Source organism: Neopsephotus bourkii, unplaced genomic scaffold, assembly GCF_033783945.1.
Source record: "Neopsephotus bourkii isolate Nb327-2 ecotype Australia unplaced genomic scaffold, CSIRO-AGI_Nbou_v1 NB_1493, whole genome shotgun sequence".
Taxonomy (NCBI): Eukaryota; Metazoa; Chordata; class Aves; order Psittaciformes; family Psittacidae; genus Neopsephotus; species Neopsephotus bourkii.
Genome location: NW_026901969.1, coordinates 6718126 through 6743704, shown reverse-complemented (window position 1 = coordinate 6743704; position 25579 = coordinate 6718126). Strand labels below are relative to the sequence as shown.

Sequence of the window (25579 nt, the reverse complement as noted above, 5' to 3'; positions counted from 1 at the left end):
GATAACAGCAATGCATCTGTTTCTCAGAATGCTATTCTAAAAAAAAGTGTATTGCAAAGAATCAAAAGGAAAGGTTCTATTGTGTTAAAATGAATATGAAAAAGGCTATAGTACTAATGGTCATCAATTATGAGGCAGCTGCAGAGTTACTCAGTGACAGGTGGGGAACAGACTAAGTGATCCAGTGGAAGTATTAAAGTTTAAACTCATATACAAAACTATATATAATTCATGAGGAGATGGCAAACTCGGACATAAACAGTGTCTGTGGCCAGGTTTCTCTATCCAAATAAAAACTTGAATGCATTTCTAAGACTTACTGCTTACTGCTTTTTACACCTGCTTTGGAGAAAGTTTTACACAAACAGCTGAATTCATCAGTCCATGCTCTTTAATGAACTCAAGAAAGTCACATGGCAACATGCTTGTTAGCTACAAAACATTTATGAAACACCTATTCTTTATAGTCTTTAACTACAAGACATTCTAATATTTTAGTGAAGCATCAGATATAGTTACAGTGCATTATATACAGAGTACAGAAAATTTTTTATAGGAAAAAATAAATAGAAAAAAATCTGTAAACATCCTGAGTAAAATTCTGCTGCCACTGAAGTCAGTTACAGAACTGCCATAGACAGGAGCACAGGCTATCACACCCCTTTTTAAAGCATACAGCAGTGCACGTAACTCCATTCAAAACAGTTTAAAGTGCATACGTTATAGGAAAAAAATAATTCATAAGCTTTTGAAAATTTTATATGTGCAGATTTCATTCATATCTATTACGCCTCCTCAATCCCATCTCTTCTGGTGCAATGTTGATTATTTCTTGGTCTTCTACCACATCTTGCTCAAACTGATGTTCTTCGCACTCATCGTGTAATTCCTGCTCTTCTATTCTGTCATCATTATCAATATACTCAAGCAAATCTTCACTACTGTCATTTTCTCTGTCATCCATTTCTTTCTCTTGAGAATGCTCGGCAAATGACTGAATGAGATCTTCAAGCTTCTCATTACAAACGTGGCCAAGATCTTAAAATTCACACCAAAAAAAAAATAAATAAAATAAAAAGAAACTTTAAATTACCAAAAGGGCACCAAATTTCAGCTTCAGTTTAGAAGTAGCATTTTTTGTGTTCCTCTATTAAGACTCAACTAATACAAACATTCCCCAAATTTCTAGTGAGCCATTATTAATGTTTAAGATTTCTTCTGGACTACTAAGAACCTCTTCAAAGTCTCCAGTTGAAACAAATATAGTATTTGTTGGTTTGTATATTGTGCAGCCTCAGAGGTCCCCACGTGGGAATCCTCAAACTGAAGTTACTCCAGTACTAACAGCCCACTTAGGAACTCCTGTTCAAAAAGCCCATTTTAACAAAGCAGAACATGACTGTGTGGTCTATCCTAGTGCGATGTCTTTTAGCATCTGTTCTCAAAGGAAAGTCATGATGTATCCAGACACACCTCAAACAGGAACAATGACACTCCTCCAGAATAAAATTAATTTCACACACATTACCTAAGATGCAAGAGCTAGACATTACTATAGTAAGATCCTATACTTAAAGGAATCCTGTATTTAAAGGAATAAACCTTAGTTTATTAGTTATTTAAAGGAATAAACCTTAGTTTATTCCTTTAAAATATAAACTAAAGTTGCCTATCCTGCTGGAAATCAAAGTACCTTTCATTGTGTTTTCTGATTTATCCAATCCACTTTCTTTCATCAGCCGTCTAATTGATTTGAGCTGTGTCATTATTTCATCCTTCTGTTCACAAGCTAAAGCATTAACACTGGGAAAAAAAAAAAGGCAGATGTCAGCAGCTGAAAGTTTACATTGGAAGTGAGAGCTTGATAATAATGTACAAGACTGCAATAGCTCTGTCTGTGGATAAGTACCATAGTTGAGTTAGCAACATGTTTAGGTCAACATTTTCTTTGAGAACTGTCTCTTGAGAAGTAGGGAGCCCACTACATACGTCTACAGAATAATCTAGCCACTGAATTCTAACATTGGAGCCCAAGTGGCTAAGGCTGAGTAATGACTACTGAAACAAAGAATTCTTCAAAGTAATTTTTTAGTACAACAATGCCTAATGCAGACATTTACAGTTTAGAGGCATTTCTCATTTATTTCAGATTTTGTTTACTTTTCTCCCCATCACAACCTTAAATCTCTAATGCAAATTTGTCAGTGTATTTGCTGCTTAATAGTGTCCTGGGTTTAGCAGTGGCAGTCATTTTTCTCTTTCTTGGTAGCTGGTGCAGGGCTGTGTTTTGACTTTCAGCTGGGAACAGAGCTGAAAAACACTGATGTTTTGGTTTGGCCAAGGACTTTGTGGGCCTCATGCTCTGCCAGGGAGGAGGGAAGCTGGGAGGAAGCAGAGACAGGACACCTGACCCAAACTGACCAAAGAGGTATTCCATACCACAGCACGTCATGCCCAGGAGGTAACTGGGAGTTAGCCGGAAGGACTAGGTGGACGGCAGGGTTGGAGGAGGTATCGGTCGGTGCTTGGTCAGGCTGGGGGGGGCGAGTTATCGGTCGGCTGGTGATGAGGTGTTGTATTCTCTTCCCTTGTTATTTCCTTTATCATTACTATTATTGGTGGTAGCAGTAGTGATTTGTGTTATACCTTAGTTACTAAACTGTTCTTATCTCAACCCGTGGGAGTTGCATTTCTTTTTGATTCTCCTCTCCGTTCCCCCAGGAGTAGGGGGAGGGCAAGAAGGGGGGGAGTGGGTAACAAGCTGTCTGGCATTGGTTAAACCACGACAGTTCTTTTTGGCGCCCAACGTGGGGCACGAGGGGTTGAGATAACGACAGATCTGACCGTCACAATGCTGATTTATTGGATCTCAGAGTTGTTCCTCTTGATCTCACAGCTTCAGAATGTTGTAACTTACTTAGAGCCGGTATTTGCTGTGTTAGTGTTTATCAAGTGTGGGGCTTGGGCTAAGGTTCTTGTCTCACTGTGCTTTATGGCAATGACTTGTAGTGCGGGCGAGCTCCAGCAGCAGGGCGGGATGGACATGGCCGTGGACTGGTCCCTGGCCGTCCGGCTGCTCCTCACCGTCCTGGCCCTCGCCCTCGCCTCCGTCTGCGTGAGGCTCTGGGGAGCCGAGGTGGGGCGGCCCCGGGAGCCGGCGGCTGCTGAAGCAGCCCGGGAGAGCGGCCCCGGGGACCAAGCGGGAGCGGGACCGGAGGCCGGCAGGGAGCGGCTGCCAGTGGAGGAGGTCGGGGCGGTCGAGGAGCGGAAGGAGGCGGCTGCCGAGCAGCGGGAGAAGGCAGCCGAGGAGCCGAGCCCCGCGGCCGAGCCCAGCCCCGCGACGGCCGAGAGCATTCCCCGGAAGCCGCCCGCCGAGCCCCAGGAGGACGCTGGAGACCCCGCAGCATTTCCCCGCAAGGCAGAGGAGGAGGAGCTGGACTCAGGAAAACAGAAGCTGGTGGTGGGAGAGCCGGCAAGCACAGCAGCTACACCAGCCCCAGTGACAAGTACAGCAGCATCGTTTGAGAGTTCTGAAGGTTTTGAATGGCCTTTGGGTACCCTTGGGACCTGCCTGCTGATTGTGATGGTGTTCACTATGTTGGCACACATGCAGAGTGTGTTTTACCCACCACCATTGTGTCTGATCCCAAAATTTAAGCAGAGTCGGGTTTGGGTCTTGTCTGGGGTTAGACAACAATATGGGAGGACCAAGAGGTTTTCCCCAAGGCTGGACAGCCATGAGTGGCAGGGCATGTGGGACAGTATGGGCAAGTATCTAGTCCACTGGGCCCCTCCAGTGCTTTGGAAACATTGGAGATGGAAGGACAATGAATTATTTTGAACCTGGTGGGCCCATGACCCTTAAGGCCAACAGAGCAGAGATGCAACATAGAGATGGACTCATGATCAAGGGGTGGACCTAACAATGGACACTACTGCCCAGGTTATTCATGTGTGTGAGCACTGCACACAGCCTCTCCTGCTCTGAAAGACTGTTACAAGAGATGGAGCCTGGCATCATGGACCAGATGGACTCAGCAGCTTTATAGGGACTGGTCCATGCACTACGATGAGAGTGCACTTAGATAAGAGTGAGGGTATATTGAAAATGTGGGATCTGAGCATGACGTGAATGGTATGGAATAAGGGGTGGATAATGTCCTGGGTTTAGCAGTGGCAGTCATTTTTCTCTTTCTTGGTAGCTGGTGCAGGGCTGTGTTTTGACTTTCAGCTGGGAACAGAGCTGAAAAACAATGATGTTTTGGTTTGGCCAAGGACTTTGTGGGCCTCATGCTCTGCCAGGGAGGAGGGAAGCTGGGAGGAAGCAGAGACAGGACACCTGACCCAAACTGACCAAAGAGGTATTCCATACCACAGCACGTCATGCCCAGGAGGTAACTAGGAGTTAGCCGGAAGGACTAGGTGGACGGCAGGGTTGGAGGAGGTACCGGTCGGTGCTTGGTCAGGCTGGGGGGGGCGAGTTATCGGTCGGCTGGTGATGAGGTGTTGTATTCTCTTCCCTTGTTATTTCCTTTATCATTACTATTATTGGTGGTAGCAGTAGTGATTTGTGTTATACCTTAGTTACTAAACTGTTCTTATCTCAACCCGTGGGAGTTGCATTTCTTTTTGATTCTCCTCTCCGTTCCCCCAGGAGCAAGGGGAGGGCAAGAAAGGGGGGGAGTGGGTAACAAGCTGTCTGGCATTGGTTAAACCACGACAAATAGTTTCAGCTCATATTAAGTTCAAAAATACACTAAACGAATAATCATGAAATTTTGCATGTTTTTAAGTAGGCTTTGTGAAAGATGCCAGTCTACACAAAATGGACTGCATGGATATTTTCATTTCTAGTACTTAGGTAAGGCCCTAGCTTCTTAAGAAAAAAACTTCTGTAAAACTACAAGAAGGTTTTATTAATTACTCCCTTAATATACTACAACAGGGAAGCTTTATTTCCCTGAAACACACAAAAACTTTATAGATCCATTTTAAAACAAAAATAATTAGCTACCCCTTGATAACTAGTTTTATTTTCTCATTACAGCAGAAGGAAGAAACTCTTTCTGCTACCAGAAACCTAACTCCTGCAAGGGCTTTCAAATGCTACTGAGATTAAGTATTTTTTCAGTATTAATCTCTTTGGTCAATATTAAAATTTAAAGCCACAGTTAACATAGTAAGTCTGAGCTTTTGCACTTGCATTTGGTGAACAAGAGACAGGAGGTGACTGTGGAAAATACCACAAATTGCAGAAGAGCTATTACCTGCAAAAGCCCAGAAACAATAAGTAATTAAAGAAGCTTCCTAAACACTATTCCTTACCTATATATAAGGAACATTTTAAGAACTCTGTTAGCATTTTAAAGAATTTCAATTTACATAAAACAATACTAAATTAGATGTTTAGAAACACTCACCAGTTTGACAGTGGATCCAACTGAGTCAATAAGGAATTTAGCATTTTCTCGGTCTGTGCTAGATGCTGCTCCAGCTCTAAAAGCTGATGCTCTAACAAAACACAGAAATAAAAAAAAGGGGGGGGAAGGTGGGAGGGGGGGGGGGAGGAAAGACAACACTGTAAGAAATCTATTTACCATAACAAAAAAGATATTAATTTGTATTTTCAGTTGGGCAAGTTAAAAAACAGGATTTTTTTTTCTCTATAAAATTCTAGAACATGAAAAGGGAATAGCTGGGGTAAGAACAGTAGCTTTCCTATGTCCCTCTTATCCAGTAAACTGCCTCCAATAGTGCCCAAACAGAGGATACATTGGCAGAAACTGAGCAAGAATGTGGCTGTCACCTTCCCAGCCTCAAATATATGCCATTTCAAGAATTCATGAGGTATAAGTAGTGTATTTACACTGAATATACTATCATGAATTTGCCCACACATCACAATTATATTCAACACAATGCACTAGAGTCAAGAGGATTAGCTTATCCTACACTACTACTAAACTTTGAAGAAAGAAGAATACAACACACAGGGACAGTGAGAGGGCAGCACAGCAAATCATTGTTGAACCCGATTACAGAACTGGTATACAGAGACACCAGAAGAGGTTGACAGTTGTTTAACTGACTAAATACGTGTCTATATAAGGAGCAAAAAATATATTAAGTATGAAAACTGCTCAACTTTGATGTGCCATAATTTTTTCTCCAAAGGAAAGCGCACTTTTTGGCATATACAGAACAGACTGAATCAGACAATTAAAAGTACTCTCTCTATAATGAAGAAAAAGACGGTATAATTTATTCTGTCTCTTCTATAAACATTTGCTGTCTTTAACAGGTCTCTTAATTTGGCCCAGAACTTCAAGTCTCTTTAACTGTTTACCCATACTGTTCCACTACTGACACAGTTCAATTCTAAAGCAATTATTATATCCCTTTTAAATACCCTATTAATCTAAAGATTTATTATATCATATTTAGACATCCTATTCTACTGAAGAAAACCAAACAAGTCAAAAAAGCATCAGACATTAAAAAGCAGAGAATCATACTATATACTGTTTCAAAGCATATTACCACCTGGAGTTTTCAAATACACCTCTAACAACTGTTTCAAATACAAAGATTAACGAAGTTTTCTTGTAGGTTCCTAGCTGCACTTAAGTAACTTAGAAGATTTTTCTCATTTAGCTATACTGCTATCAATGAAAACATGTAGCTTTGTTCCAGCAGGAAATACGCGTTCTGAATGGGTATCTTACCCGTTTCTTTTGCCTTGTCTTCTGCACTTTTTTCCTTTTTGGTGAGAGTTTCTTCATGTGACTTCATCTTTAATAAATAAAATTATGTTAAAAACACTTCATCACCATTTGTGTATTAAAACAAGAAGGCATTAAGAAATTTACTGAAGCTAAACAGCAACCATAAAAATCTGCTCCATTAATGAAACTCTATTCAGCTGTGCCTTCTTTGTATCTTAAACTTCTGATTTTAAGCAATGGCAACCTGACTGACAGAAGTTGTAAAAGAAAGCAGTTGCTATATCAAATCCAGTTTTCAAAAGTGAACAGAAGGAATCTTCTAGGTTACTGGATCCAGTTTCCTCCCATTAACTAAGAGTTAAAACTTCCTTCTTCAAGTAATGAAGATGCAATTATAAAAAAAATTACATTTCAAACTCACAAGCTCAAGTGTAAAGAGCTGTAACCTCCAAATTACTGTTTTTATTATGTTTAAATCTTATTTACAACCTAATTAAATTTATTTTTAAAACCAAACTGGTCAGCCCCCATGTCCATTTTGCTAAGTTGTGATATTTTTCTCATATAGGAGATTATATGAAATGACTATGGAAATGAAGATGCTGTCTCTGACTCTGTTCAGGCTGGGTTTCTTTATCCTGAAGGCACAACAATATTCCAGGTGCACTCTCCAAGTGCTGTAATATCTCTTACTATAAATAATACATATCAAGGCATTTTAAAAAAAACAAACAACTGATCACGTTTTCTCCTTTTTTGATTTAGAAATGGTAGAAAATGTATCATATTTCATGGATAAAAGTCTATGTTGCAGCTGCATGACCAAATGAGAAATTCAAATAAAATGTCAGGTCAAATAAAAGGTTAAGTCTACTCACTATTTATCTAATTGCTAATCTAAGACTATTACTCTGCAGTAATCATCCTTCTGTCCACTGTCATTCTGAAGACTGAAAAGGAAGTGAAATACTGATGAGGCTTAAGTTACAGCCTCAGCTAACAGCACTGTTTAGATTCTCAGATTCTTATCTGGGTGGGTAGGGGGTAAGATTCCCACCTTGTTTTAGATACTTGTAGAAGTCAGTCAGAAGCCTTTATAAGGAAGAATCAAAAATTATGAAATTTTAACTCTGGAGCTCGCATTCAAAGTCAAACTGAGCAAGAAAAGGCTTCTCTACAACAATATACATGGGCTCAGAAACTGAAGTGGGGGGGGGCACAGAGAGGCACAAAACAAACCCAACAAGTTACATTTCCTTCCAATTTCAGTAATTTAATGCTTTTCTTACCTTAAGAAATTTGTATGCTGCAAACACTCCCACTCCAAGAGCATACAATGGCATGAGGGTGAATGCCAACTCTCTACCATTTCCTCTTGTTCTCTCACTCTTTATCTCTTTTTCCATTGCATTTCTCATCTGCTGAATGCTCTGGTGAGTATTACTGTCAGAATTTCCTGGATTCCGGTGAACTTGATAAACTGTCTGAGGACCACCTTAAAAGTTAAATTGAGAAAAAGAAGACAAAGAAAGGAAATTAAGACCACAATTAGTTTCACAACTGGAATTAAACTATTTTCTTCTTATGTGACTTTGTTCATCACTCCACTAAGATGGTATGGGAAGCCCTGCATCCAAATAAAAATTACTGAAACCAAAAAATTAAAAATCACTCTTTCATGAATTGTATGCAAAGTTAAATCTAGACAGCACACTCTCAAACTAGTTTCTATGTTTAAGATATGAGTTTTAAGCTTCTTCACAGCAATACTGGCAAACCTATAGCAACCTGCAGAAAAGTAGATGTTACAAGAAACAAATCTTAAAACTATACTCACAAAAACCGCTGATAATGCTGAGAACAGTTACAAATTAGTATTTTTCCTCTGTAGCAAAGGAGTTAAGTACAAATTGAATTATTGTTTTGTTGAAATACACATGCTGTGTGATGATTTTGTTATTTTGACACTAAATTCAGTGTTAGCTGGATATTCTCACAGGCTTAGAAGTGCTGTACCTCTGCAAATCAAATATTTAGCAGATTACACAATAGCAAAGAGATGCAGCCTTGGACATCTGAAGTATTTCTGCATGTGATTTCCCTGCCAGAACAGGGAGCAAATAAAAGAACAGCCAGTGTCATTGTTCCACTCAGGAATTAGGTTATTTGGTAGTAAAATCTGGGGTTCATAGGCCATGCACATGAGAAACAGTGCTATCAGCTAAAGAATGCAGATGGGTCCAGAGACAGAGAGCAGGTGACTGGAGGCATGGTAGTTTTACACTGGTGTCTCAACTGACTGCCTAGACTCATACTTTCAAATCCCTTTGAACATTTAGTTCATCATAATTTAATATATCAGAACTGGATATGGCTAAAACAAGATTCACATTCCATAAAAACTCCCAAACAAAAGACCATTATGCAAATCACTCCCTGTCACTGAATACTCAACAGTGGCATCTCAAGAATTTACAGCCACATAACTCAAGGCGCAAGAGACAGTCACAATCACGTAGAGAAAAAAATTAACATAAGTTACAACTCCCAGTGAAATAACTCTTTCTTCTTTTTAGTTACATCATCTTCCAAATACAAGAGAAAAAGGGTTCTAATTCTGCTAACCTAAGCTGGGACTTTGTGATAAGAGAGCTCCAATGTTGTTTTAGAATTGTCTAACATAAGTTAGCCAGAAAAGTTTTTTAGTTACAGGAAAGACTCTGACCGTAGCAACGTTTACTTGATAGCAAACTGATGGTAAACCGATGCTCTGCGGTCAAGCCGTGCCAAGTATCACTACAAGTTCTTCTGCATGTAATGTATCAGTTTGCAACATGCCCATTTGGAGATCTTTTATTTGCATGTTTGCTCAGTGGAACTGGAAACAGAACGGAACAGTTACACAAGAAAATTAAAGGCCCTACTGGATACAAGCAGAACTTGAGCTACCTTAATCATTTAATGCAAGTTCAGGCATACTCCTTTCAACACAAGCAGGTTTAGACTTACTACAAATGCACTAATCTGGAAATCTCATTTTAACAGTCTTCCTCCTCAGAATGTTTTCTACTGATTACTAGTTTTAAGTTTGCATTGTTCTTTTTTTTTTTTCTTACATTAAAAACAAATAGAACTGAAAGTAAGTGAAATTTACTGAAATACTTAATATGGTAAAGAAAATTCCAAAGGTCATCCAATAAGAATGCAGATGCAAGAAACACCGTCCTGGCACTGAAGAAACAGCTAAGTGAGTTAGCGACCAACCAGGAGAAAAGAACCACCCAGACAGGTGAGGACACCAGATCTGCCTGAACCCTATTTTATGCAGTGCTGGGCCAATGCATCAGTAGAATTAGAATGTGAAGTGCCGCCTTTTTGTGAGGTTTGGGTTTAAAACAATTTGATTTATAGGAAATGAGAACTAACATATAAATTAAACATAATGAAGCAACAGGCCAGACGAGCTTAAGAAGCACAAAGCTGGTTTGACATCAGCTGGGAAGAACGTGGTAGCAGCTCAGGCTTCACTTTTTCTGCCTCCCGGGAAAACACACAGACACATAATTTGAAAGATTACAGCAGCTATTTATCCCTTACAATGCCTTCGAAGGTATTATCAAGGAATAGCAGAGCCACCTTAAGAAGGCAGGCATTTTGTTATTTTCCAGAGTGAAAGCAGACCTTTGGACATTAAGCTAAATCCTCAGCTGACGTACAGTGACATAGTTTAGCATACACTTACACGATCACGCTTTACCAAGAAGCTCTCTAGCCCGTTCAGTGATACCTTTTCTAAACAAGCATCTTCAACTCTTTCCAACACATTACCGGTCAAATCTCACACGATGCATGCTAATGTTTACGGGCACTAACGCTCGGCTTCCTTAGTGCACTTCTAACATGCGCAGTGGATTTCCTCCTCTGACACCTCACAGCTACTCCGCTGCCGGAGGAAATAAGTGCCGCCCTGCAGGCACTATTCCTTACAGAGCCACGCTGAGATGCGCTTCCCGTAACAGCGTGTTACCTGTATTTGTAAGTCACTTGCTTGGGATGACACAGGCAAAAATCAGAACTGTCATGAACTAGAGAAGCAGAACACAAGGTGGGTGGCGTGGAGGAGGGACGCAGGCCAGCTAGGAGCCGGCTGACAAGGCCTAGCCCTTCACAGCCAGTGTAAATGACCAAGCGGCTCCCGTCGGGCAAGGGCATAATCCTCTCCGCTCCCGGGGGCTACGTTCCCGAGCCAGGGGCCGGCTCCGAGCAGCCGGCAGTGCGGCCCCAGCTACCCCTGTGTCTCCTACCTCTGCGGTGCTGACGGAGATCGTAATGTCCGGGGCCGGCCCTGCCGCCCCGCAGAGACCGTCCGGCCCGCCCGCCGCCGCCTCCGCCGCCCGCCCCGAACATCCTGGGCATGACGACGAAGACGCAGAGCACCAGCACCACCGAGACCACCACCTGCTGCGCCGCCGACAGCACCATGGCCGCCGTCGGCCCGACAGCAAGCCACCGCCCAGCGCGCCAGCCCCGCCCCGCCTGCCACCGCAGCGCCCCCCGGCGGGCTCCTCGCGTCACGTCGCAACAGCCCCCAGCGGGCCGCTCTGTGAGGGAGAAGGTTCTGGAAGAGGCCGGGACGGGCCAAGGTGGAGCCGGGATCTCTCTGCGGGACCCCGGCAGTTGGGGCCATGAGGCCATGGGAAGTGGTGCTGATCTTGTGGGTGGTGCTGAGGCCTGCGGCAGGGCAACAACCCTTCCTGCCGGCCATCACAGATACCGCCTTCATCAAGGAGTATGTGTCCGTCCACAATGAGTTCCGCTCCAAAGTTCAGCCAGAGGCCAGCAACATGCAGTACATGGTATGAGCAGGCCTGGGGGTGCACGAGTGCCTCCAGACAGCCGCCAGCAGCAGTAGAACAATGGGCCAGGGGGCTCTTGGTGGCCATGGGTGAGGCAGCCAGGATGGAATCACTGGTTTGTGTTCAAATGCCATCACATTCATTTGATAGGAAATAGAGTGAGTCAGTTGTAGACAGGTGAGTCTAGAAACATCACGCATGCAGGATGAGGATGCAGTGACACAGGCCAGCTGCAGATTATAGGATCGTACAAGGTACCTTAAAGATCATCCATTTGCAACCCTCTGCCATGGGTAGGGGCACCTTCCACTAGACCAGGTTGCTCAAAGCACCAGTCATCCTGGCCTTAAACGCTGCCAGGGATAAGGCAGCCATCGTTTCTTTGGGCAACCTGTGAAGGGCCTCATCACCCTCCCAGTAAGAACTTCCTACTAATGTCTAATCAAAGTCTTCCATTTCTCATGTCACTACATACCCTTGTAAAAAGTTCCTCTACAGATTTCTTGTAGGCCCTGCAGGAGTTTCTGCCTAGGAAGAAGCAATGGTCCATCAGCAGGACAATCCAGAAGAGCTAGGATCTTCATCAAAAGCAAGGACATGAACTGCAGTATTGGGGCTGAAGGGAATTTCTGGTAGCAAGGAAGATTTTTTGCTCATCAAAACAAATTGCAGCCTTTTTTCTTTTTTTTTTTTTTTTTTTTTCCTGGAAAGTGTTTAAAAAGAAATGAAGAAGATGAAGAAAATGTGAATGTTTGATGTTGCCCAGAGAAGCTGTGGCTGCCCCATTCCTGTTAGTGTTCAAGGCCAAGCTGGATGGGGCTTTGAGCAACCTGGTCTAGTGGAAGGTGCCCCTGCCCATAGTAGGGGAGTTGGAAACTAGATGATCCTTCAAGGCTTATCCAACACAAACCATGCTATGATTCTATGATACGATTCTATATTTATTGTATTTTCCTGAAAACTGGGAAAAACTATGAATAAAGGTATGCACATAGAAATATGGTTACAAAAAACTAAAGGCCTGAGGGACAAAACAGTTAGGAGAAGCCAGTGAAGTTACTGTAAGATCCATGTAGAGACTAAGACTGAACTGAAAGGTACCAACATCAATAAACCTATGCAATAAACCACAGGATCTTTTATAAGACATAAAAATAGGTATTTTAATGGTAGAAGAACCTGGCTGAAAAACAATTGAGACTGGAAAACAACAAAGATGGTTCATATTCAGGAATCAGAAGTTTTATTAATGGTGGCAGGCTACAAAGAACTAAGAGGTAACAGAATAAGTTACCAGCCAAACATTGGCATGTTTACCTCACAGACCTGCCTTTGTAAAATGCTCCAGTGTGAATTTAAAGCTTTACTGTAGGAGGAATAAGTGTTCTGGAGCCTCCCTTAAAAAAAAAAAAAAAAACAAACTTAGATGTAGATCAGAATCTACAGTCAATCAGAATCTACCATAGCTGTGCTTTCTTAGTTTGAATTAGTTTTTATATACCAAATAGAAATCCTTAATGACCTATTCAACAAAAACACAAAAAGAAGTTTCATGTTTAATTAGTATGACAGTAATTTCTCATTGAATATGTAAGTGCATTTCAAACAACTTTTCAGTTACTAGCAAGTGTTCTTAGTTAATTTTCAACAGTGAAATGGGAGAAAACAATAGTCTAATGAACCGAGGCATATTTCCATGCCGCAACAGGAAATGTCAATTAAAATAAAACACTGGTACTTGCCTAAATAAGGGAAAGTATTTCTTTATGAAACTCCAGCATAGTATATCTGTACTTTATTGCCTGACTGGCTTTATATGAGATCTGTGTGTAGCTTAACATTGCACAGCTATTTCACCTTTCATGTTTTGCAGACTTGGGATGCAGCTTTGGCAAGGACTGCGAGGGCGTGGGCAAGAAAATGTGTTTTTGAACATAATGTATACTTAACGGAGAGATATCAGTGCCATCCTAGTTTCACATCTGTTGGAGAGAATATTTGGATTGGAAGTGTTCAAGCATTTAATGTTACTGGTGTCATTAAATCGTGGTATGATGAGGTAGCATTCTATGACTTCAACGTGAATGCATGTTCTAAGTTCTGCGGTCATTACCTTCAGGTGAGAGTTATCTTTGGTAAAATGCCCTGTATAGTGCCTCCCACATGAATCAGTGGGGGCTGTAAATAATAGAGTTCTGTATGTGGTCCATAGTGACTGATATTTTATTGACTTTTGTAATCTCAAGCAATGTCATTACTGTCAGTTGGTTCACCTGTTTTGTATGTAGTAACCTACTCTTCTTGTTCACAATACTGGCCCTACCAAAAGCCTCATTATAGCAGTACTGCCTGAACTTTATAAAATAATCATTTCAAGTTCTACAGCTTCAAAGCCACACAGTTCTGTTTTCTGTAAGTTTGGAGATGCTGTTCAAAATAATCACAGTAACTGCAGAATGTTTGTGGTACTCCATAGTAGAAAAGTTAACAGAAGGAGAAAATCCATCCAAAGTAAATTGTGTTCTTTACATATCTTGTAAAAAAGGAAGAGAAGAAAAAGAGCATCAACAACAAAAGAGGCAATTTATGATACATATCTGATTTCTCAGTGGTAGTTCTGACAGTCTTAAGTCTGCTGAGAAAGTGAAGCTTTTCTTGGAACACTTAATAGTTTAAATGCATCTATTAATTACCATGATTAAAAAATAAGCTTTGCAATAGAATTAGTTGTATCTATGAGCAAATATATGGTATTTCACTGACCTAAAACAGATGATAGTTTTAATGTCAAGTATGTAGCTAATAAAAGTGACTCTAATTTCTTATCAGTATCAAAGGAGCTTAGACTGCTCTCTGTGCAAATTACAGATGAAAATACTGTGTGGTATACTTACTTAGAGTGCAACTGTTACCAGAAAACGAGAGTAGCTGTGAGGTTCTTTTTGAGTAACTTTGGATTGTGAAATGAAAATACTTTTAAGTTACCAGAATCATTACAGAGCATTTTCTGCTTGGGTCTTTTTGCACCTCTTTTTATGTCTTTTCTCACTTACTTCCTCTCAAGCGTTAATTCTTGTTTCTTGCCCTTGATTCTGCCTGTAACAAATTCAAAAGCAAGGCTGGGGGGATTTAAGTTTTGCTGTTTATGGGGCAGTAAATCCTTAGGAGAGTATAACTAGACAACATCTTGGGAAAGTATTTTTCACTTTTATTCTAGCACAATAAATTATGAAAAATTATATAGCAAGGTAGTTTCTAGCATTTTAAAATTCAGTGTTCAACCTTGGCTACATAGAATTCTGGTGGGTTTTGCACATTTCTCTTGGAGTAATGTTCACTTCTGATCTTTCTTTCTCCTGATTAATATTGCTTTCCTGTTTTATATATAGTTAAGTCATCTCAAAATGTTCATGCATTTCAGGCAGTATTTCAGGCTGAATTACACAGGCAACTAATTGCTGGAAACAAAACCAAGCAAGAGTATATGGGTTAAACACCAATGAATCTGTTAAAAATACGTATTTCATCAAAACTGATAATCAAACACCAGGCATGTACTAGCAGCTGTCATAGTCTTGAAGGCTATGACAGAAAGTTGAACATGGGTAAAATTTACAGATCATAGTGGATAGACTGTGTAGACCTGCCAAGAGAACCACAACACACTGATCTCAAAATGGTGGGAAACCTAAAAATATGTCATGCCGTTACATAAAAATCTGTGAAATGCTTAGTCCTTAATCCAAGAGTCAGGTAACACCACTTTAAATATTAAGATCCTTTTTGAAGAAAGGTTCTATCTGTTGAATGTAGCTGCTTCTTACAGTTACATTTGAAGAGGTAGAACTTGTGGGTATGTTCAAGTCTGTTTGTCAGTCTGAGGCCTGTACTGTTTGTACTGGGGAGGTACTGAGAGTAATCCACTATATCTTTTAAATTGTTCTGAATTGGAATGTATGATCATCCAGATGTGCTAGGTATATAGTTAAACTTTCTCACCTGAACTCAGTACGGTTTGGTTAGTCATACGCATAAGGTATAGAAAAGAATCTTATAAGAAAAAGCAGAGACTCAAACTGTAAGAGATAATAAAGCATTTTCTGTTAAGAATGGCAGATGACACTCCTTTAGTCTGAACATGTGCAGTGCTAGAGCTTTCAGACTTAAATTTACAGTAGAAATCAGCCGAACCACTTCTAGCACAGAGAAGTGCTTTTTGCAGACCTGAGTTATGAATGTTAAAGTTATAATTAAAGGAGCTGTTGAGTAGTTGCCACTAATTTCCCTTTTGTTCCAAGGAATCTACCCCTGAATCATAGTCATTGGCTCTTACTAAAATTGTTCTGTAGAAGATTCTGGAAACTTGCAGCATAGGTCATTTCATCTTGAAGGGTGAATATTTAGAAGTTCATCTTAAAAAATGTGCTTGCCACCAGTATTTTTGAATGTATAAGAATAGGTGCTGCAAAATGAAAATAAGAAGTAGGATTTCTGAAAATAAGGTAAACTTACCTAATATTGAACCAGGTTACTTTAAAGTGCAGTTTTTAATTTATTTAAAACCTTCATTGTTTAGGTCGTTTGGGACTATTCATATAAAATAGGCTGTGCTGTTGCTCCATGTAACAAAGTTGGAGGAATACGAAATGCAGCAAATTTTGTTTGCAACTATGCACCAAGGTAGGTTGCAGGTTTAAATATTAAAAAAGTAAAGCAATTGTAATGACATTTAGCTGTAAATAAATTGGGTTCTTTATTTATTGGAGAAAACAATGGTTGTCTAATTCAGTTATCAAGAGAGCTATGAGCATGTACTTACAGAGTTTTTTAATCTTCCAGTCCTAAGCAAAGAAACCCCAAACTTACCCATCCTCCACTTAAATGATTTCTTTTTCATATGACACAAAAGAAGTGGCAGCAGTTGCTGCAGGCAACTTCCAGTTTTATACATGCTTTTAATTGCACTTAGCTTTTTACAATGTATTTCTTTTTTTTCCTTATAAATTACAGAAATAATATCACAAGTGTCAGATTAGTTGCTTTTTTCTCTGTAACAGTAAAATAAATTTCATTTTCATTTCTTGACTAAAAGCTGTGACACACCACATGTTATTTGAACATTAGAAAACAGCAAATGATCAGTGCAAGAAGCAGCTAACAGCAGGGTGTGATTTTACATTTATACTATGAAAAAATATAGGCCCTAGTCAGTGCTGTTCCTAAATTAGGAGGAGTTTGAAGACACAGAGGCAGTAGTTCTAAAATAATGTATTTTGTCTCATAATAGTGCACAGTCCATAATTAGGCACATACATACACAATTTGTTTGTCATTTTTAAAACATCCATAGCTTGTGAGCTGGCATGACAGCTGTTTTGTTTTTTTTTCTTCTAGCAAACCTGGGCCACTTTTGAGGAGTTCAGTTAGCCTGAACTAAAAAATTAATTGAGCCCTGCCCATCTCTTTTCTTGTACGACAAAACCGGACTTGGACTTGAATTGTTATTTTGAAACTTGCTGGGGTATAGGATTTTGTTGTTGTTTTCTTTTTAAAATCTGAACTAACATGTTTACAGTTGCCATTGCTTCAACAGTGATCTGTAAGCCTTCTCACTTGAGATTTTCTGATCTATAACAGTATACCATGTTGTTTTGCTGTGTTGTTCTGCACATCCTAGAGAGCTGATAGCTAAGCTGAATAGCTGTCTTAAGAATGAGGTCTAACGTGTCATTGTTCTCTTGTTCGCGGCTTGATACCAGGAACTCTGCTCTCTATGTCACCACACAAACAAGTGTAGTTAGAGCAGACAGGCAATTGTCTAACAGCCTTTTCCCTTCCTAAACTGTCTGGAAAAATAGATAAACCCAAACTTTGCCAACAGTCATCCCCAGATGATAATTCTAGCTCCAGATACTGGAACATCCTTTTCCAACTAGATCTTCATGACTTTTTCCTAAGGTTTGGACCCTTAGTGGTCAGTTGCCTTAGAAGACAGCTAGAAAACAGTTTTTTTCAGAGTTAAGGGTGCACCAGTTTAAGGACCACCTTGCCAAAATCACTTCATTCAGTGTAACAGTTTTACATTGTGGTCCTTTTATAGATCGTTTGTGATCTGCTGCTGGGACCATACACGTCTGGGATGCCCAGAGTATCCTCCCCACTGAAAGAGAAGCATAAAGTATTTTGGAATGTGCCCTGTCATTGCTGTCATATTCAAACTTAGCTGCCACATCCGTGCTACCAGGTTCTGTTCGTCATGCTTTTCTCATCTCTTCTACCTAGCTTTCTCTTGGTAGGTGAATCTTCATCTGTTACGTCCAGGAAACCCTTAGCTCTAAGAGGAGCCTCAAGATGGTCTTTTGTATTCTGTTGGAAGGGTAGTAGAATCTTGGAAATACCCTTGAAAGGGTCTTGTAGGATGTCTCTTGGCTTACTGGGCATTCTTCTCAGCCATCCTAGAAAGCTTTTCCAACTGGTTATTTTCTCTTACCTTGTTATTTGTTATTTGCATTTACCTAGGGTTTTTTATTTTATTTTGCCTCTGCACTTTGTGCACCATAGGCAGAAAATCCAAACTAGAGAAACTCAACACTCTCACATATCACTCTGCCCATGGCTAAAAGCAGGAAGTGTAGACAACCTGATGAATCCTGAAGGGAAGACTAGATAGATGCTGTGGTAATTTATCACTTTACAAGATAACTTTATCAGTTGCAACTACCAGATTGCTAAGTTTTGTATATTCATAGGGTGCTCTGACATTTGCATGATGTAGGAAAACTCTTGACATCTCATGGTTTCTGAAGTCTTCACTGCTGGGCAAGTGAAAATCACTGGAAGTAAATATGGAGTGATACACATGAGGGAAAAGGTGTCACCTGTAAAACCATGGAGAATGTCAGCTCAATACTCACTAGCTGTCAGAAAGAAATGAAACAGTAGTAATGATTAATCAAAAGAGCAGAATATAAACCACAAGAATGTAAGTTTTTATGAAGAGAGCCTTTTAGTTTCTGTAGCCTAAACCAGCAGGACAAGTGAAATTAAAGCCCACATAATAGTCTCCCATATATTTTGTTTCAATTAAGTGGCATAGTCTTCAGAAACCACCTGGTGTTCCATGTGAGAGTGACATTTTTTTCCTCTCTAAGTAAGTAAATTTGTGCCTTTTTTTCCCCATTCCTTATACCTTCCCAATGAGGAAACCTAGGTGTTAAGTAATCTGCATATTATTTTTAATGACGAGATAGGGCTTCTTGGAGAAAAAGGGAAGGCCTTTCATCTCTCTGGATCTGTGGCTGACTGTTCTCACAAAGAGGATTTCACAGTGATTCACAGTGAACTGTGTGAAGTGTAATTATCACATGCAGTAAAAGCCTTTGATACCAAGAAAGACTTGTTGAATTGCAGCTCAGGCAATATCTGTAGCTTCTTTCTATTTGCATTCCTGCAACTGAAATGTACACAGTCACCAAGTGGGTCTGCTTTCACACCCTTACAAAGGCATTATGGTCTTGCCAGAGGTTCTAGAAGCAATGCTTTGTCCTTCAGTCTCTTTTATTCTGGATTCTGAGACTCTTTTTTAAGATACTGTGTGGGCTACTGTTGGGAATCACCTGTGCTGTGAACGTATATATGGACGATCATGGTAAAGGTAAGTTACTTAACCTGCAACTTCTTATTTTTGAGATGTTTATATATACATATATATATATATATATATTAATAACTCTCTTTCCTGCTCTTCTCTGACAAGTTCAAAACCTATGTTCCATTCTTGGTATCAGAAGGTCTCCATTCAGTTTCATTGCTGCCTGGACCGCATGTCAGAGCATATGGTTGCAGTATGCCACTCTAGATGCTGCTGCAGTAAAACTTAGGCCTACAGTGTACTTGTAGGCAATACATATAAAGTACATTTCAAAGAATAATAGCAAGTAAGTCACAGGTGGTGTTTTGTTCTTCACCATCCATCTTTTACAACAGCATTACAGGAACCTTCTATATGTCTGGTGAGTACCTCTCGTTTATAAATGCAGATGATACAGAGTGTAAATACAGGCTTAGGATCCTGAAGAAATGTATCATGGGTTTTGGTGAAAATGATTTCCTTTGAGGAGTACCCACTATGGAGGTGAGCAGAGTGGGAAACAAACCTAACTATAATAGCGCACAGTCCTTCGAGGGGCCTAAATCTGGCCCGGAGTTCCCAGGATTAGGCTATGAAATACAGCACTTCATCTTTTCGAATGAATGCAGCATACACCAGGTACTGTTTCCCAATACCTAATAGCATACCATGGCAGCCAGAACGATGGTACCTGTATTATTCTCTTCAGCAGTTACAATGTGTAAGGAGCTTTTCTGAGACTGTGCGGTGCTAAGTCCTGCAGGCTGATCTTTACACTTAAACGCTTTGTCTCTGCTTGGATGAGATCCTTAAGCATGTAAAGATCCCATGACACTGGTTATTTATTCTTGGACATGTGTGTTTTGTGAAATGAAGCTTACAATTTTTTTTTTTTTTTTGTAAATGTGTTTAAGCTATTTGAGAGTGTTTCACCTTAAGAGTTTCCACTCTAAAATCCCCATTTTTCATCAGGTAAAACCAAGGTCCATCCACAATATTCTGTTTCAGTATAAATAATAGAATAAAAAGCCTTGAGTATTTTCCCATAAGAAGAATAACAGCTTTTTAAGATTCCTTTTTTTAACAGGGATAGAACAATTAAAAGAATGAAAATTATTCTGAGATTTTTTTAATGAATTGTCAGCAATTTGTTGTCTTTTCAGAGTATTTACTTCAACAAATCATTGAAGATACTACTTATCAAATCATTAAAAATTACTTGTGAAACTCTGCTTTTTCCTTTGTAGTGGTAATTTGTCAAGAAGACCATATATAGAAGGAAGAGCATGCAGTCATTGTGCAAATGGGGACACCTGTGAAAATAAACTGTGTAGTAAGTAAAAGTAAATGTAAAACGCAGTGTGTAAGAGGAGAAAATAAAATGGCCTATTTGATAAAGAATGTTGCAAGCTTTATTTTACCCTTTGATGGTGTTGTCTTGTGTCCAATTCAGAAGTAATTTAAAAGTATCCTTAAGGCTATTTACATTCAGGAAACAAATAGTTAATATTTTACTGAATCTGGGCCTCAGTGACCATTATGAAGTCTCCATTTGATGGTAGACAGGTATAAGTCATGATTTCAGTTAAATGTATTACTCTTTCTGTTGCACTGGTATTGTACTGACTTTATTAATCATACCAAAGAAATCAGCATATAGCTATGTACTTTTCGGAGTAGCATTTAGCAGCAATTCTTGAGTAGTCGCATAGGCCTTCAGAAACAGCAGAGCTACTAAATAGTTACATTTGGAATGAAATCTCTAAATGGCAGTTACTGAGTCTGTTGTGACTGTTTCAGCCAGCCACAGCTAAATTACATTCAAACTTCAGTATAGCTGATGCTTATGTACTCTGGAAGCAGTCACAGTAACTGTGAGAAGGTCATTCCGGGTTTGTAATCCGTGCTGGAGTTGTAAGGCCCATTGTCTTTCCCACCTGGTTATATCTGTGTGAAAAGGGACTGCATACTGATTTAATTCTCTAGCTATGAAGTGTTTTCCCTATGGCGAATCAAATCCTTTCCTTAAACTAGGTAATTTTTTTAACTCTGTTCTTGTCAAGAAAATGAATTAGAGTCATGAATTGCTAAGTATGCATCACATTTTGATGGAGTGAAACGCGAAGAGACAGTAAGTCAACTGTCTTCAGAAAGCTCTTGACCTGACAACTTCCACCTGCTGGGAAGTCACAAGCAAGCAGTTTCCTGTGGCTAGTTAGGATGTGTGTTTTTAAGTTTCATTTAGTAAACTGGAAGTTGGGTTTATGGTTTCTGTCTAACAGGTAGTTACTATATTTCCTCAATATATGTTAGTCTAGCTTTAAAAACATTCAGCAGTCCTGTAGGTCTTTAATTTTTAGATAGCAGACACGTCTGAAAAACAGCTACACGGAATACCAGGTTGTAGTTGATCCCAGTATCAGGCCCCACTTAGGAATCAGTCTGTCTCACTTTCTCACCCATAAAATTGTATTTGATAGTACTTACTAGCTCATGTGTACATTGTGAATATTAATCAGTATTCAGTATTTTGAGAAAGACAAAGGAGAGGGTTCAAACGGAAAATAAAAGGGCTGTATAATGTGTCTCTTTCCCCATCCATGTCATTGTTATGCAGAGTAACAGGTTTATGGAGACATTACCACTATGAAGTATCAGTTTTCATTTTTACCACAACATTCTAGCTTTTATTTTAATTGTAAGGTTTATCAGTGGGAATTGTAAGGAATTTTTCAAATTCTACTGATTGTAAATCTGATGAGTTTGTTTTAGCTATTATTTTAGATAATATATTTATATTAAATATTTTATATTAAATAGATAATATTTTTAGCTAGTTAGATAAATTTTAGCTATTATTTTAGGTAACAAATTTTTGAGGAGGGAGAAATCATGACTAGCTGGTAAAACTGTTTATTTTACCTCTTTTTCCAGGAAATACAGAACGCGATAAACTTACCTGTACGTATTACAGTTTTCCACTGCTACTTATGTTCCCCAGTTACTTTAAATATATACTCCAAGTAAATCTTACATCTATATGCTTATTTATAGATTATTCAGGATGGCGACCTGCTTGGGAGTTCAGCATCACGTGCGATAAGGATTGTGTCAGTCTTGTGGTTTTGAGAATAGTACTGTTAGTTCTTGCTTTTGCCTGTGTTTATTTTATGAGAGACTACTTTAGAGACATGCCTATAAACACCTAATTGGATTTCAAATACATAATATCTTCTGAAGATACTTGCTAACGAAATAAGCAAAAAAGTCATACTGATGTAACGTTAATGACAACTTTCTTTGACAGTATTTTTGTTCCTATTATTTTATGCTCCTTAGAGAAAGCTAACATGCCAAAAAAAAAAAAAAAAATTGAAACTGTATGTGGGGAAAAACCCATATTGGGAAAATATTAAGCTAAAGATGGTATCTGGTAAGGTTTGGAGCAGCATTTTTAAATACAAGATTTCCCAAAACTGACATCCTTTATTCCTGCAATTCAAGGACAAACTGTGTGTCAGTTAAACAACTCTTACAATTCATACTAAGGCAGTCTTTGGAATCACAATTGCTTAATTTTGATGCTGAGAGAAAGCTAGCATCATATTATGTACTCAGGCCTGTTCCCTAGAGTGATAGAATGTTCTGAATAAAATACATAAGTAGGATTTTATAGAAGGATGGTTCTCTAGAAGTCTTGTTGTTTGTGAAGTTAACACAAGCAGATACTTACAATGCATTTATTGTTCCTTATTCAAAGTGTGACACTTCAGATTTATTATTACTTTGTTCTAACTCCCTCTAAACCTTGTGATTAATTTTATTTTTTTAATCCTCGTTTTAATGTGTACTGTTACTTATGCATAGCATATTTCCTGCTTTGTAAGTGTTCTGGAGTCTCAATAATAAATTATCTTGAAACTTGCTCAAGTCCATTTAATCATCAGATTTTACTCTTCTTTACTCTTCCAAGACATGAAATATTTCATTAATATGCTTTAATTTCACTTTTTCCAACCAAAGACAGATGGAATTTATACGAGAATCTGATACTTGTGTTTCTTACCAGTATAGCAAACTAGATTTTGTCCTGCTTGTATCTTAGTCTTACCTAATAAATGCCAATATGACTGCATGTAAGTTCATTATTATTAGGTAATGTTTCACCATTATTGTAAAACGAGCAAATAAAAAAACCTCACAAAGCCAAATTCTACTATTTTCTTACTGTTCAGAATTCAGATTGAGCTTAAAGGAGGCTTCCATGAGTTCACCTTTAGGAACAGTCACAAAGAAAATAAACTAGACTTTTGCTGTACATTAATTTAAAATTAGGTATGTGCTAACTATTTCTTCTGTAGGTTTTCTATTCTAACATTACTAAAACACAGAACAGACATTTCAAATACAAGTTCTATTATTTAAAACTTGGATTACATTTTAAAATCCAGAAGCCTAATACTATGTGCCTAAAACCATAAGTAGGTGGCTCCTACATAGAAAATTGTGCACTATTAAAGTTCCTGAGCAACAGCTATTGCCATTGCTTTACATGAACGTTGCTGATACTCACCATCTCTGGAGAGAAAATAATTATTTAGATGCAGTATTAGGCTTGAAAAACTCGCTTCAGAGCTGTATTTCAGACCTCTGTAAGTAAAAAAAGTTTCCTTAGTACCTGAAATACAAAATCTGGTGTTACAATAAAGCTCTTTCAGATTCTGAGGTGTTTAATATTGCACAGTTTCACAATACTGCTTTTTTACAATTGAAACCCCCTATTCATATTCAGTTACTAAAATATAAGTTTTCCTTCTTCTAGCTGTGACAAAGCTTAAACTAATATGTAACACTGTCATTCCTATCCCTGGTAATAACTCTTCTTGTCATTTAGTAATTTTATCACAGTTAGGACTTTAACAATCAGAGTTTGCCTTGGAGAGAAGGCAAAGTTGAGAGTTCTGCAGTCTCCTAAAGCTGTAAAAAAACACCTTGTTTTCCTTTAAAACCTCAGCCATATTTATGCCAGGCTGATAGTAGTCCTTTCATCTGACACAGTTCTTGTTTGTCCTGAGCTCAGCAATGTGGAATTTTCAACACAGAATGATGTGCAGGTGGTGATGCCATCAGATACTGTTCCAATAAATGAAGTAGTTTTCCATCCATTAAAGTATTTTTTCATTCTGCCTATTTGAACTTGTGATTCTCAGTGTTGGTTCTTGTGGTGTCCACACAAAATAGTTTGTCCCATTCCGCAATTTGGTGTCTTCGGGAGGAAATCTCAATGGCTGAGAAGATGGTTCAGAGATCCCTTTTGTAAAAACAGCATGGATGTGAACAGTTACAGCTTGATGGATCTTCTCTCAGGAGATTCCTGAACAATATTCTGTAATACTCCAATAGTATTGCAGTGGGTCTTGAACTTCCACACTTCTATACTGCTGCCATGCACCCACCATTTCTGATGTTACCATAGAATCCTAGAATGGTTTGGGTTAGAAGGGGCCTTAAAGTGCTACTAGTTCCAAACCCCCTGCCATGGGCAGGGACACCTTCCACTACACCAGGTTGCAAAGCCCCATCCAACCTGGCCTGGAATACTTCGAGGGAAAAGGGCCTTACTCACTTATTCTGTGAACAGAGACTTAGGATGCACATCAGAAAAGCTGCCTCATTTTTCAAATGCCTTAAATTTAAAAAGAAACAAATATGATAAATGATAGTAATTTAAGAAATTTAAATAACATATGAAGGCCAAGGAAGATAACCAGAGGTCCTATTCAGCTAGGCATATACTTGTACTCTGTAACAAGCTTCCTGTATCTATGTTGCTGAAATCATGCTAGATTGTTTGTCCTGCACAGCTTGTGGAAGCTTTGGCTTTATCAAAGAATCACAGAATGGTTGCTGTTGGAAGGGACTTCTGGAGGTCACTTGGTCTAACACTCCTGTTTGAACAGGGCCACTTTATACCTGGACCTGTCCAGACCCATGTCTGGATGGTTTCTGAGTGTCTCCAATGATGGAGACTGCAACCTCCCTGGGCAACCTGTGCCAGTGCTTGATCACTCTCACAGTAAGAACGTATTTCCTGAGACAAGAGGAAATCTGGTCAGAGGAAACCTCACGTATTCTAGTTTGTGCCCATTGCCTCTGGTCCTGTCACTGGGCACCACTGAAAAGAACCTAGCTCCATCTTTTGTACACCCTTCCCTCACGTATTTACATGGTTTAAGGGACTGCTGTGTTCCATGGCATTATTACTGTCTATCCACTTCACACTCTTTGGCAGACCTATTGCCAAAGGGAGGAGCCAGCCTTCAGTGAGTGCTTCCCACTTCCCTTATCCTTAGGCTGAGGGAAGGGAG

At 39.3% G+C, this 25579-nt stretch overlaps 2 protein-coding genes across 2 annotated transcripts; one reads left to right on the top strand and one right to left on the bottom strand.

Annotated features, from left to right (window-relative positions):
* Window positions 1–369: 369 nt before the first annotated feature.
* Window positions 370–11420, bottom strand: CCDC107 (coiled-coil domain containing 107). The gene is made up of 6 exons (XM_061369433.1): window positions 11030–11420; window positions 8015–8220; window positions 6726–6792; window positions 5421–5511; window positions 1694–1803; window positions 370–1038 (listed from the first exon to the last, which is right to left on the bottom strand). The coding sequence occupies exons 1-6, from the start codon at window positions 11418–11420 to the stop codon at window positions 773–775; spliced, it is 1131 nt and encodes a 376-aa protein (XP_061225417.1). The 3' UTR covers window positions 370–772.
* On the top strand, window positions 11411–23405 carry LOC133220953 (GLIPR1-like protein 1). The gene is made up of 5 exons (XM_061369435.1): window positions 11411–11581; window positions 13455–13700; window positions 16158–16261; window positions 20459–20544; window positions 22146–23405. The coding sequence occupies exons 1-5, from the start codon at window positions 11411–11413 to the stop codon at window positions 22418–22420; spliced, it is 882 nt and encodes a 293-aa protein (XP_061225419.1). The 3' UTR covers window positions 22421–23405.
* Window positions 23406–25579: the final 2174 nt, after the last annotated feature.

Excerpts from the sequence above, each read along its gene's own strand:
- LOC133220953 (XM_061369435.1), top strand. The coding sequence starts at position 11,411 with ATGAGGCCATGGGAAGTGGTGCTGATCTTGTGGGTGGTGCTGAGGCCT. Across the intron at positions 11,582-13,454 it reads CCAGCAACATGCAGTACATG|ACTTGGGATGCAGCTTTGGC; the intron begins GTATGAGCAGGC and ends CATGTTTTGCAG. Across the intron at positions 16,262-20,458 it reads GTTTGCAACTATGCACCAAG|TGGTAATTTGTCAAGAAGAC; the intron begins GTAGGTTGCAGG and ends TTTCCTTTGTAG.
- CCDC107 (XM_061369433.1), bottom strand. The coding sequence starts at position 11,420 with ATGGCCTCATGGCCCCAACTGCCGGGGTCCCGCAGAGAGATCCCGGCT. Across the intron at positions 8,221-11,029 it reads TCTCCGTCAGCACCGCAGAG|GTGGTCCTCAGACAGTTTAT; the intron begins GTAGGAGACACA and ends TTAACTTTTAAG. Across the intron at positions 1,804-5,420 it reads TTGGATCCACTGTCAAACTG|TGTTAATGCTTTAGCTTGTG; the intron begins GTGAGTGTTTCT and ends TTTTTTTCCCAG.